General features: G+C 38.5%; 1 protein-coding gene across 1 annotated transcript in view; it reads right to left on the minus strand.

Moving 5' to 3' along the window:
• flna (filamin A, alpha (actin binding protein 280)) overlaps nucleotides 1-13,974 on the minus strand; it is a 41,760-nt gene that overhangs the window by 18,678 nt on the left and 9,108 nt on the right. Inside the window, exons 3-11 of the mRNA XM_051879765.1 lie at nucleotides 6,503-6,754; nucleotides 6,082-6,179; nucleotides 5,381-5,528; nucleotides 5,042-5,238; nucleotides 4,720-4,882; nucleotides 3,811-4,011; nucleotides 2,229-2,366; nucleotides 1,981-2,107; nucleotides 63-199 (exon numbers count right to left, since the gene is read on the minus strand). Coding sequence (XP_051735725.1) covers nucleotides 63-199; nucleotides 1,981-2,107; nucleotides 2,229-2,366; nucleotides 3,811-4,011; nucleotides 4,720-4,882; nucleotides 5,042-5,238; nucleotides 5,381-5,528; nucleotides 6,082-6,179; nucleotides 6,503-6,754 — 1,461 coding nt within the window. The remainder of the gene's footprint in view (nucleotides 1-62; nucleotides 200-1,980; nucleotides 2,108-2,228; nucleotides 2,367-3,810; nucleotides 4,012-4,719; nucleotides 4,883-5,041; nucleotides 5,239-5,380; nucleotides 5,529-6,081; nucleotides 6,180-6,502; nucleotides 6,755-13,974) is intronic.

Below are 13,974 nucleotides of genomic sequence, written 5' to 3' on the forward strand. Positions count from 1 at the left end.
TGTAAAATTCTATTTTCTGTTTAAACAGGCAGATAAAGGTAGACCAAGCTAGTGGAACATACCCAAAGTGCCCACGTCATCCCCGACAGCTTCCACCACAAAGTCAGCGGATTTGCCTACAATGCCACTCTCTAGTCCTGGACCCCATGCCCTCACCGGCTGTGGTCCTGCTTCAGATCCGATCTTCACCTCAAATGGGCTAAATGAGGGATAAGAAACATTCAGTCTAATGTTTAGTCGCCTCTAGTTTAAACCAGAGATCATGGCACTAGCAACGCCAAGATTATGGGTTTAAGAACATGGACTGATATGTAATTTATGTCGCATGGGGTAAAAGCGCTTGACAAATGTACAGGTGCTGGTCATATAATTAGAATATCATCAAAAAGTAGATTTATTTCACTAATTCCATTCAAAAAGTGAAACTTGTATATTATATTCATTCATTACACACAGACTGATATATTTCACATGTTTATTTCTTTTAATTTTGATGATTATAACTGACAACTAAGAAAAATCACAAATTCAGTATCTCAGAAAATTAGAATATTACTTAAGACCAATACAAAGAAAGGATTTTTAGAAATCTTGGCCAACTGAAAAGTATGAACATGAAAAGTATGAGCATGTATAGCACTCAATACTTAGTTGGGGCTCCTTTTGCCTGAATTACTGCAGCAATGCGGCGTGGCATGGAGTCGATCAGTCTGTGGCACTGCTCAGGTGTTATAAGAGCCCAGGTTGCTCTGATAGTGGCCTTCAGCTCTTCTGCATTGTTGGGTCTGGCATATCGCATCTTCCTCTTCACAATACCCGATAGATTTTCTATGGGGTTAAGGTCAGGTGAGTTTGCTGGCCAATTAAAAACAGGGATACCATGGTCCTTAAACCAGGTACTGGTAGCTTTGGCACTGTGTGCAGGTGCCAAGTCCTGTTGGAAAATGAAATCTGCATCTCCATAAAGTTGGTCAGCAGCAGGAAGCATGATGTGCTCTAAAACTTCCTGGTATACAGCTGCGTTGACCTTGGACCTCGGAAAACACAGTGGACCAACACCAGCAGATGACATGGCACCCCAAACCATCACTGACTGTGGAAACTTTACACTGGACCTCAAGCAACGTGGATTGTGTGCCTCTCCTCTCTTCCTCCAGACTCTGGGACCCTGATTTCCAAAGGAAATGCCAAATTTACTTTCATCAGAGAACATAACTTTGGACCACTTAGCAGCAGTCCAGTCCTTTTTGTCTTTAGCCCAGGCGAGATGCTTCTGACGCTGTCTGTTGTTCAAGAGTGGCTTGACACAAGGAATGCGACAGCTGAAACCTTGCATACGTCTGTGCGTAGTGGTTCTTGAAGCACTGACTCCAGCTGCAGTCCACTCTTTGTGAATCTCCCCCACATTTTTGAATGGGTTTTGTTTCACAATCCTCTCCAGGGTGCGGTTATCCCTATTGCTTGTACACTTTTTTCTACCACATCATTTCCTTCCCTTCGCCTCTCTATTAATGTGCTTGGACACAGAGCTCTGTGAACAGCCAGCCTCTTTTGCAATGACCTTTTGTGTCTTGCCCTCCTTGTGCAAGGTGTCAATGGTCGTCTTTTGGACAACTGTCAAGTCAGCAGTCTTCCCCATGATTGTGTAGCCTACAGAACTAGACTGAGAGACCATTTAAAGGCCTTTGCAGGTGTTTTGAGTTAATTAGCTGATTAGAGTGTGGCACCAGGTGTCTTCAATATTGAACCTTTTCACAATATTCTAATTTTCTGAGATACTGAATTTGGGATTTTCCTTAGTTGTCAGTTATAATCATCAAAATTAAAAGAAATAAACATTTGAAATATATCAATCTGTGTGTAATGAATGCATATAATATACAAGTTTCACATTTTGAATGGAATTAGTGAAATAAATAAACTTTTTGATGATATTCTAATTATATGACCAGCACCTGTATAAATATAAATGTGTTTTACCTGCGAGGGATGTGTTGTCCGCCCCATGTGATTGTGATGATGTAATTTCCAGGTGTGGTGGGGTAATACTCAAAGCTGTACACACCATCTCCCAGATCCTTCTTCTTACAGGGCTCCTCAAGACCCTCTGTGTAATAAATACTGTAGTTGAGTAATTAGATCATAAAACATCTAGTACTGCAGCATAAGAGTAAAACAGAGGGCTCTGGCAGCGTGAATATGTGAATAGGAGTGTGGTGTCCACTCACTGGGCCCTTTGATGGTGACTTTCAGGTCTCCAGTACCAGCTCCTTTGGTGTAAACCTTAAACTCCGCAGTCTCCTTGATCCTCAAGCCTTTAGGCTGCAGACCGCGGCCCTTGGCTTTACAAAGGCTTGGATTACAGGCTGGTGAGAACAGATAATCAAGTTAGTACAATTTGTAGTTAGTGTTTGTTCAATACATGTTAAGCTCCATTATTTGTGGCATGCTGTCGTTTACCACAGAAAATAAAGAAATGTGCACTCAATTACTAATAAATACAAATAAAAAGATAAATAAAAAACGATTTTGCTCTATTTTGCAATATCATTCCTATGGGGGTTGTAAACAGTCACTTTGTTATGGAAGAAATAGAAGCAGTAATTACGAGTGTTTAAAACAAAATGTCATGATGTCAGATATAGTCGCAACTGTGAAATATGAAGCCACAATTATGAGGAAAAATCAATTTACGATGTGCAATTTGTAAGGGTTAACCGCCTCTACATGGTCATGACAGTGTTGAAACATACCAACTGTCTGCGTCAAGTTGTGCAAACACTATTTATCAAAACGGTCTCATGTTAGCATGTAAAATGTCAGGAGTATACTTTCAAAACTATGTTTAATGTTTAAATTTATTCCTTGCTATACAGACTTTCATTATACACTGTATTACTGTTATCAAGCTATTTTACAAACAGAGCGACCAGTCAATTACTTCCTTCTATGATATTAGAAGCTGTTCAGGAAGCAAAACTTCTATTGAAACTATTCTTTAAAAAGCAAGGAAAACACTGAGCATGTTGGAGGAAAGATATTAGGCTCTGCTCGTGGTATGAATTCTTATCTTTTTCTGTCTTGATCCAAACAGCCTTACAAGAGGAAGTGTTTGTGGTAAGAATGACTGCAGTGCTGAATAATACTGGTGGAAAAACTGTCTGATAATAAAATGCTATTTTTAATGTTCCATTTGACTACTGCACCACACACTACTGAGTCACAGGAATTTTCCTTGGCTTCCAACACCATGGTTAACATTGTCTATACGTCTCCAGAGAAACTAACATCTATTAGCACTTACATGGACAGATAAACACTTCCAGGTCAGTATAATCAGTAGTCCAACATTATGTCATGTAATTTTATTGGCACTATAAAATGTAAAGGGTTTGTTGCCTAAAGTGAGGGGCAACTGAACAAGAAAACAAAAGGACATTGACAAAAGCAGCAGGTCAAGTACCCAAGATATATCCAAGGAAACAGGAAATGACATCAAAAGCCAAAAGGAGGTCGATCCAAAGAGAGAAGGAAAGATACCAGCTGATGTAGACAGCACTTGTCCTTCAAAATGAGAGACAGAATTTCCAGTGAAGAAAAACAGAGGGAAAAGAAAGCAAGAAAAGCAATGCAGACAAAAGAACATGCAGCAAGGACAGATAACAAGCCTAAACTGTCATTGTTTTATACAGAATATTCAATGGTAATGGCCTTTCCGTGCCTCGTTAAACTGAATCCTGTGTGTATATCCTCTTGACCTACTTCCTTTTCCTGCCTTTCACAGTGAATACATTCATGCTTAGCACTTACCCTCTCCCACATGGACAGTGTAAGGGCTCTTGGAGATTTGGCCCCCAGCAAAGGTGATATAGATGATGTGTTGGCCCTCCTGAGTGGGCTTGTAGGTGCATCGGTAGCTGCTATTGCCCTTATCCTCAACACTGCATTCAACAGTGTCCTTCTTTCCACTGGGGTCCATAATGACCACCTCAACCTCTCCTACTCCAGCACCTGAGAGAGAAAATCTGTTATAAAAAGCCTATTTTGCCTGTACATGTCATTTACTTTAAAAATAATATTATTAAAATAATCTTTTTATTAAAAATAAAAGGAAAATGCTTATTTTGCCCATTTAATTTGATATAACTTAAAACGAAAAATTATTTTGCTTTTATTCATTATTAATTACATATGAATTAAACAAAATGAAAAATATTAATTAGATGAAATATTATACAAGCAAAATAAGCATTATATTTATTTTTTTATTAAATAAAATGATTATTGTCTTTTTACTTACATAAAATGTATATAAAAAAACATTGGCATTTTACCTTTATTTTTTTAAAAATAAAATGCTAAATTGTGATTGTATTTTTAATTTATTTGGATTTTTAAACGCATTTAATTTTTAAATAAACAAAATGCTTATTTTTGGTATTTATTTTAAAACGCTATTTTCTTTAGATAAAATATTTAAAATAAAATATATTTTGCCTGCATGTTATTTAATTTTAAAATAAAAAAATGCTTAATTTGAATATGTTGATTACTGTTTATTTCTTTATTTTATATTTATGAAAACTATTTATATACTTTATTTTATATCATCATCATCATCATCAGCATCATCAACCAAAATAAGCATTCATTTTTTTTAATAATTATTTATTTTTATCTAGACTTTCACACAATGAATTATATACTGTTTGCAAGTACCAGCTGTGTAGACATCAAAGTATGTGGTCTTGTTGGCAATGTTGCCTGCAGGCTCAAGTCCTGGGCCCTGGGCAGTGACCTTGCTGGAGTCTCCCTGAGCCATTCCCACATCCACCTCAAATGGACTCTTGGAGATGTGTTGCCCTGCAAACAGCACTGTCACCTAGGAGAACAGACACAGGTCAGTCTATTAAAAGTCAGGCAAGGCAGTTTCTTCTACACTGTGAGGCACCGACTTTATTTTGAATATCACATTGCGTTTTGTCCCATTCTATGGTTTCCATTTCATATTTTTTAGGTGACCGTAAACACTTTTGGGTACCTTGTGTTGTCCAGTGACTTTCGGCACATAGAATACGGAGTAAGTACGGTTCTTGTCATTGTTGGCTGTGACTTTAGCCTCCTCGCGGTGGCCAGCGGGGTCTTCCACGTAAACCAGTACCTCGCCCTGACCAGCACTGATGGTCTCAACAGTGAACACTGCCTTCTTCATCACAACATTACCTGTGGGCTCAATACCTGCATGGCACAAAATAATACCCATGATTCATATCTTAACCAAGAACTGTCTCTCAAACATATTAAAATGATCAACAGCAGACATCACTAAACTAAAAACCACAGCAAACAAAACTGCTATAAGTAATTGATCACGGTTTACCTGGTCCATATGCACGGGCCTTTTTGGGGTTGAGTTTGGGCCGCAGGGGGGCACCAGGCTTGAGTTTGGCTTTTGGGAACTGGGACAGATAAGTCATAACAGAGTGCTCGTCCACATTGGGATCAACAATTTCTTCTGGAGTGATCACCTGGTGACGAAACAAGGCATGTGAATTAACCCAAACCAACCAAAACACAATAAACAATTTGTAAAACAAGGTCATTTTTAGTAAAAGTGTTCATTGTGCAATATGGTGTCTTGAAGCCAAACCCACTTGTCAACGGGAAATTTATGTTGAGTGGCAGAACACACACAAGAAAAAAAAAAAAAAAAAAAAAAAGTCTGTATCATAGTACCTTCTACCCTGAGGACGGAAACATATCTAACCACATGCATAACTGACGGCACGCAACATGCCAGGCTTGGCACGCGTTGCAACAAAAAAAAAAAAAAAAAAAAAAAAAACTCACTGGGTAGTTTCAGGACCTCAGTAGAGAAAAAATGATTTGACTCAGTTCCTTATGTGGCGTGACAGAGCCGAATGATTTTTCATTTGCTTCCATTCCAATTCAGGTAATGATGAAACCACAAAAGCTACGGTTGTTGCGCTAAATTAGAAACACGCCAGGTGGGGGCTCTTGTTCTCTGATTATTCAGTAGTTAATGAAAAGGCAAGAGATGACTGAAATAAAATAAAGTACCTGAGGAACACCAAGCCAGTCATCAGCCTGCTGCATGGCCTCCCTGGCATTGTCCACAGGTTTGGTCTGATCCCAGGAATCCCAGTCTGGACAAAGACCTGCAAACCAAAAAGAAAAAAAAAATAAATAAATTGTATTTGGCCAAAGATTTCCAAGGACTGTGTCATTAGACTAGTTTCGAAAAACAAGCTTGTCTTGCTACTTGAGAGCATAAAAAAGATGCTCAGTTTTGCTGAGTTTAATTTAACTATTTAAGTTTGAGTCATTTCCATTTAACAGTTCAAAACTGATTTGTTTATTACTCAAAAATGACCCATTATTCATGTAGGCTAACCAGGAGGATTTAATACTAAGTGTTTCAGCCCTCAAGTGGTATGAAAAGATCTTGAGATCTTTCATAATTCCCAGATCTCTCGTTCACCTGGAGCACAACTGTCCACCAGCGCGCCAAGGGCTTTCCCTGACTGCCAGTCGCGGCTGAAGTTGGTGATGGGCAGCTCGGGCAGCTTGTTCTGTATCCATCCGAGCAGCCTCTGCTTGGGCGTCTTCTGCTTGCTTTCTTCGGTCTCCTCCTCCTCGTCCCACATAGGCATAGAGATGGAATAATGCAGGATAAGAGTCCATATCAGACCCAGGATCAGCTTCAGGTTCCCATCCACTATGGCCTTACTGTCTGTAACAGATATGGAGAGAAGAGTTACACAGAGACTGCCAAAACACATTGAAGTAAATTGATTTTTAATCATCTGAAAGCATCTGTAACCCATAAAGCTGGGACAAATCTTTTTAGCATTCAGCACAAGATGGTGCAATATGTTTCTGACCATCCTAAAAATGGTCACCAAACAATGAAGTGTTTGTATCTGCACTGCATATTTGAAACGTTCAGACTTAAAGCTGGCACGACTTCAGATTTAGAGTGTAGATAATGATCAGAGGAGACATTTGTGGATTAGATGTCTAGATGGTTGGCACGGTCCAATCTGAGGGTCTTTTCGGGACAAAATTTCAATTTTAAATTTGAAAGAGCCAGATGAAGCCTTATAGCCTAAGCTCTGCTATAAAAAGAGAGGGAAATAAATGTAAATCCTCCTCTAGTCACTCCACCCTGTTTCGACATCAAGATCTGAACACACTGATCTACACCCTCATTCAACACTTTCACACTTCCCTTTCCATCTCTCTTTAACAAGAGCATACGCCCATCCAGAATGTGGTTACAGGCTTGCAAGTGTGTCCCGAGTCACAAAGGACAGTTGAAACAATTCAAAGCACAGAGAGAAAACACTCATTCCTCTGCATACACTGCATTTAGTATTTAAGTGAGGTCTAATCCAAGCTGGGACATTGAAAGAAATTAAGAGATATTTGAAGATAACGTGAATAATGGTTCACTGATAGCGCTTACATGGCCTTGGGGTGGAATAGGGCAGGGTAGTACAGTGCAGTGAGGCTTCCTGTTTTAACTGAATCATCCTCCACTGAGGATGCAGTTAACCTTGCAGGGGACAAAAGGGAGGTGAGATTCGACCCAGATACAACCCAGAAACCAATGTGCTAGCAAAAAGGAGGTGACAAGGTAAATTATCATGTGTGATATCACAAATGTTTGATATCACAAATTAGCCAGAGTGACACTCCTGAATTCACCATACTATGCTTTGTTTCAGATTAGATTTTAAAAGGTTAGTTCAACTAAAAACACTGTTATTAAACGCTCATTCTGCATCCTGTGTTCCAAAGACATAGGACTTTCATTTATCTTTGAAACACCAATTTATGGTAACACAATAATAAGGTTCTAGTAGTTAATATAAGTTAATAACTTCAACATTAACACATTATTCAAATCAAAACAAAATCAAAATCAAGTGAAAAGACGCGTTAACACATTAATGGGGCTTTAATTTTTTTAAAGTGTTACTGATACTTGAAAGATCTGTCCCTTAACTGAATTTGAATTCTACCAAAACCTTGAAGCTTAAAAAAAAATAAAATGCACGTAGAGCTCATCAAATATGGTAAACACTTGGATTACACTGCTCGATTCATAAGGAATACTTTTACAATTCACTTTTTAAATGGTCAAAGTTTTAGGGGAATGGACTTTCACTGAAGGCATGACATGAGGGAGAGTAAAAGACTATTTTAATTTGAGTTAACTATCATTTTAAAACCTAACAAAACTCAATCTAGCTAGCTGGGCAAAGCATTGTCACAAAGAGGAAAGAAAGCATTTGATCCGTTCAGAAATAGACTCAAAATGAATGCATTGTATATTATGAGATCTCACATAACATTTTATCCCCCTCCTGACCCGTTCCAGTTATCCAACTGTGCTTGTTTGGCCATGTAAAATGGACACATTTTTCTCTAGTTCTGGTCTCCCGGTGCGGTTTACAAACCATGAGCCCCTAGAGTCTGCTGGAATTCATCTTGGCTTTTGGTGAAGGTGCTATTGAACCTTCTCTGATCCCTTTATTCTCAGACCAAACACACTGGGCATGCGATTCAGCAACAGGGCAATAATACGGAAATTTATGAACCCATAAAAAAAAAAGTGCCATTATGGTTAATGCTGGAAGGGGAAGTTTAAACATAACCAAATTCTTCCAGCGTCAGCTCAAATGGAACGTCCTGTAGATCATGCTAACTTTATGACTCTAAAGCATCTTATTCCTACAAGATCACTGAAGGAGAAAAAAAAAAAAATAAATAAATAAAAATGTATGAGTGAAATATTAGAAGCAAACTCATAGTCAGCCTAAAACAATAGCACAGATTATGATGAGTGACTATTGCAGTCTGATTCACTGTTATGCTAGTGAAATGAAGACAGAAATAACAAAAAAGACAGAATGCAAGTCTTATTACATGGGAACTTGTTGGTGCTTGTTTAAGGTATTAGAGGCGTGCCTAACAAACGCAAGCCAGGGCAGGGTTTACAAAGACACCCTGAAGGCCAAAAAAAATAAAATTATATATATATATATATATATATATATATATATATATATATATATATATATATATATATATATATATATATATATATATATATATATATATATATATATATATATATATATATATATCTATCTATCTATCTCAATTACAGGCAATACAATTAAAATTATTCACAGTTATTTTCTCACATGCAGCATATTTTTGGCCTTTAGGGCCTTGGTAAATTATCGGCTTCTGACAAATTCCTTTGGTGATTTGTTTTATCCGGTCAAATCAGAGCAAAGACCTTGAGACTCACTAGTATTGGGGGTGTAGATAAAATTCATGCCATCTTATTCATCACCACCCCAGCGGCCCTCCCTCATTGACAGAACAGCATGCTGAGGTTTGTGGTTCCCACGAAAATATGTAAATGTTAAAAGTTTCAGGAGATCTTTTTGGGGTTAATTTGGAATGGGGGTAGGAATGTTTGAATGAAGAGTCTGCTAGTCTGCCTTAGTGCTGTATAATTAGGTTGATTTAGAGTCATGACCACCAAAAGCTGATCAGAAGCATTTCTTAGGGGTTGGCCACATTGGATGCGTTCTTGCGTTTATAAATGGCTGAATGGAGTGCATAATGGAAATGAAAGCAAAGTTTTTTAGACTTTTCTACACTTTAAAAAAAAAAAGCCAACGCTCATGGGGTGAGATGTTTAAATAAAGTAATAGAAAAATAATAAATGAAAACAATGTCAACATACAATAACAGAGTCAGACTTTAATTTTCCTGAAATTGATTGTCAAAGGTGGTTAACGCATTAGACAATGCTTGCGGGCTATAGTGGTGATTGATTTAGAAATAACTTCTGTGAAAATGAACGGCACACTAAAACTTATCCAAAGTTCAGTCTCATTTTAAAGTATCACTATCTAGATTTTTATTCTGTAAACTAGTTGACCACACTAATAGACTAGTTGATTTGGGCATGATCACTTGACCATCATGAACTAGAGGTGGAAGGGGGTTGGAGGAGGACACAGGCCTGGTGACGCACTGCACACAATGGCAAACATATGAAACATGACAGGAATCTGTGTTGCTGCAGCATTCCCACCACACACTGCAGGAAACATACACACAGCACACTCATTCCTTTTAAGGACATTTGTGCTCACAGCTCTCCATCAAATTCCCAAAACATGAATCTCATGTCCGAGAGAGAATGCTGGCAGTGAGTAAGAGAAGATAAATCAAAAGAGACTGAAAAAGAGATAGATGACGGAAAGAAGAGAGGGACAGTCAAAGACAAAATATACAAAGGACAGAGATAGCCTGTGTCCGAAACCCAAGGAAGCGGCATTCCTGTCCAGTCACTCGATGACTAAACAAGCTGTTTTCTGCATGAAGGCATCATGACGTCATGTCTGATGACCTAAAACAAATCCGAGAGAGATTTGGACAAAGCAAATTGGCAAAGTGTCCATAATGCTTACTTCTCATTAGACATGACAAGTCATAACATTTTTAAATGAATTAAGGTAAGATTAAGAAGACGGGGTCCCTTTAGTAATGCTTTAACATAAACTAACAATGAGCAATATTTTTGTTACAGTATTTATTAATCTTTGTTAAAAGTAGTTAATAAAAATGACAACTATTCATTTTTGGTTCATGTTAACAAATGCAGCTATGTTAACAAATGGAACCTTATTGTAAAGTGTTACCAAACTTATTTAAACAGCTAAATCTAATACCATTTTTTCCACTTAGCGGCAAATGATTGTGGGGAAAAGGCAATGATATGCTGCCGATCAGATGAAGGTATCTTGGTAGAAAGGATGTTATGCAAACACTGGATTCGGATATGCTTTGTTACTTTTCTACCCCCATATACTGCCTGCCAAGCCTTAGGACACAACCACGGACTTAGACAGGGAGGGACTGAGAAAAGGTTAGGGAGTTGTGGCCTTCCTGTTTGATCCATGTTGGAGTGCTGAATCATCAGTAGTGGATCAGAGCAGAAAATCATTCCCATGACTCAATCCTCTGTCTGGACATGCCAAATAACCTTAGCCACTCTGACATCAGCCCTCTTCCTTGACCCAATATCACCGGACAACATAACACACTGCAGATGTCTGAAGACGGGGAGGAGGAGGAGTGTTCATACCAAGATATATATCATAGGAAAATGTCACATATTTCAGTTCAATAATTAGCCTAATATCTTTTCATTCACAAAGTTGAGGTCATTTTCCAGCAGTGGGGGTTTCATGTTTGCTCACAGCTGTAGAGGAGAATTGAGGAAATTGCACACATTCCAAAAAGGTCTTATCATTGTGGTCAGGACGTCTATACACAAATGCAATCAGAGACGGAAAATTCAACATAAATGACCCCTCTTCTCTCTCCTTAGTCTTATAAGGCCTTTAAAGAGTTAGTTCACCCAAAAATGAAAATTCTGTCATTGGTTATTCACCCTCATGTCGTTCCACACCCTGTAAGACCTTCGTTCATCTTCGGAACACAAATTAGGATTTTTTTTAATAAAATCAGATGGCTCAGTGAGGCCTCTATTACCAGCAAGATAATTCTTTCAATGCCCAGAAAGCTACTAAAGACGTATTTAAAACAGTTCATGTGACTACAGTGGTTCAACCTTAATGTTATGAAGCAACGAGAATACTTTTTGTGCGCCAAAAAAACAAAAAACAAAATAAAGACTGACAATATCTGGTGATGGGCGATTTCAAAACACTGCTTCATGAAGCTTTACGAATCTTTTGTTTCGAATCAGAGCGCCAAAGTCAGTAAACGTGATTTCAGTAAACGAGGCTTCGTTACGTGATAAGTCTTTCGAAATTTCAATGGTTCACCACTGGGGGGCATGACTTTGCCAGTTTGATACTCGCTCCGAACCACTGATTCTAAACAAATTATTCGTAAAGCTTCGAAGCGTCATGAAGCAGTGTTTTGAAATCGCCCATCACTAGATATTATCAAAGTCGTTATTTTAGTTTTTTTTGGCACACAAAAAGTATACTCGTCACTTCATAACATTAAGGTTGAACCACTGTAGTCACATGAACTGTTTTAAATCCGTCTTTAGTAGCTTTCTAGGCATTGAAAGTGTTAATTATCTTGCTGGCAATGCAGGCCTCACTGAGCCATCGGATTTTATGTAAAATATCTTAATTTGTGTTCCGAAGATGAACGAAGGACTTACGGGTATGGAACGACATGAGGGTGAGTAATTAATGACAGAATTTTTTTTTTGGGGTGAACTAACCCTTTAAATCCTCTGAAAAAAAATGATATTTTCAAAAAAGTCTGATCATTCACAATAAGATTAATAAGATGCATTTAAAACATAGATGGGTGAATTTCTACATCAGGACAACTTTAATAAAGTGTTAATCTATCTTTTTGTAAACTATGCAGACATGGGTCCCTCAAATAACATTCTATGCGATTCAACGTTTTTCAGTTTAACGCCAGGACAAAATTTGCCACACAGGACGCCCACAATGACACTAGAGCTAGTCAGCAGGTTTCTTTATCTAATATCTGCAGTTTGAAGAACCTAAAATAGCATGAAAACAACAGTTATTGCTGAAGGTCTTAATGAGAACCACGTGGCACAGAAATTGCGAATTCTGATCGTCCCAGCTTTTTCTCCTAAAATAGAGCACATCCAATACATGATTTTAGAGCATGAATTCTGCAAGAAAACTTCCTTTTCTTTTACTTTCTATGACTTGCAAATGTCCCTCCCTCCTTTCCTCCCTCCTTCTCACTCTCTCTCTGGAAATGTTCCCCTTGGTTTTTTAGCCTTAAAAGGGCAGAAGCAAACTTGATCCTGGCAGGCCACCCATTCCCTTGCACAGGGGTTTCTGATTACAGCAGGGAGAGGGAGGGAGCAGGAGGAGGCAGAGAAAGAAAGGGGAGTAGTTAGGGAGGGAAAACTGACTAGAACAGAAAACTGCTGCGGTAGTGCTTTTGTAAAACCCCATATTGACAGAGCTGGATTGTCATTTGGCTTGGATGTTTAGTGTCTGGATGGAACCCAGTTCCATCAACTTCACCTCAAACAAGAGGCCAGGAGAGTATGTGTCCATATTAAACATACGATTTTCGTTACATCAAAGCCCATAGAGTGTGTTTAGTGCCACAATCCATATATCACGCAGGCATACAAGGCCAGTCTACAATTTAACAAGATTGCAAAAGATCTGGCCACATTCAGTTATATTTCCATTCATCAGTATTTCTGCCAGTGTGACTGTGCACATAAATCTCTGCCTTTAAATAAGGGTGGAGACAAATGCTTTGGGACAATCTGATAAGTGCCACTTGTGCTGGATTCTTTTCCTAAAACCATCATGGATGAATCACCCCTACCATCTCCATTAAACAATCCTTACAAGGAGTTTTACATCAGCACACAAAAAATGTTAGTGATGAATTCTTCTATGGGTTACCGGATCAAGGAAGAGCCATGCAATTATACCCATTAGGAAACCCCCCACCACTACCACCACCGCTCCACCCTTCCTTGATCCCACTTGCACTTCTCTTATTTGCCTTCCATCCCCCTTTGACCCACCTCCCTTCTCCCAAACTGAATACATCATATCCTCAGTCTAAAAATATTTTTTAAAAAACTACCCATTTCTCTGCATTAGCTTCACAACTCCAGGCAAATTCAATTTCTTATATCCGAAAGAAAGGGGCAAACTGAATTGCAGCAATCTCAGCTCAACAGAGGAACAGTCTTTTCTACTCGTCTTGATTCACCATCTCCTCTGTTGGTTGCATTTATCTGTCTACCTACCCATTTGCCCGTCTCAGTTTGTTGTCACGAGGCTTTTCAGAGTACGCACATGGCAGATGTCTTCATGTGGTTTTCATGCAGCTGTTTGTCTAGCATGGTGACAATGTCCT

This window comes from Ctenopharyngodon idella, chromosome 22, assembly GCF_019924925.1.
Source record: "Ctenopharyngodon idella isolate HZGC_01 chromosome 22, HZGC01, whole genome shotgun sequence".
In the NCBI taxonomy this organism is placed as follows: domain Eukaryota; kingdom Metazoa; phylum Chordata; class Actinopteri; order Cypriniformes; family Xenocyprididae; genus Ctenopharyngodon; species Ctenopharyngodon idella.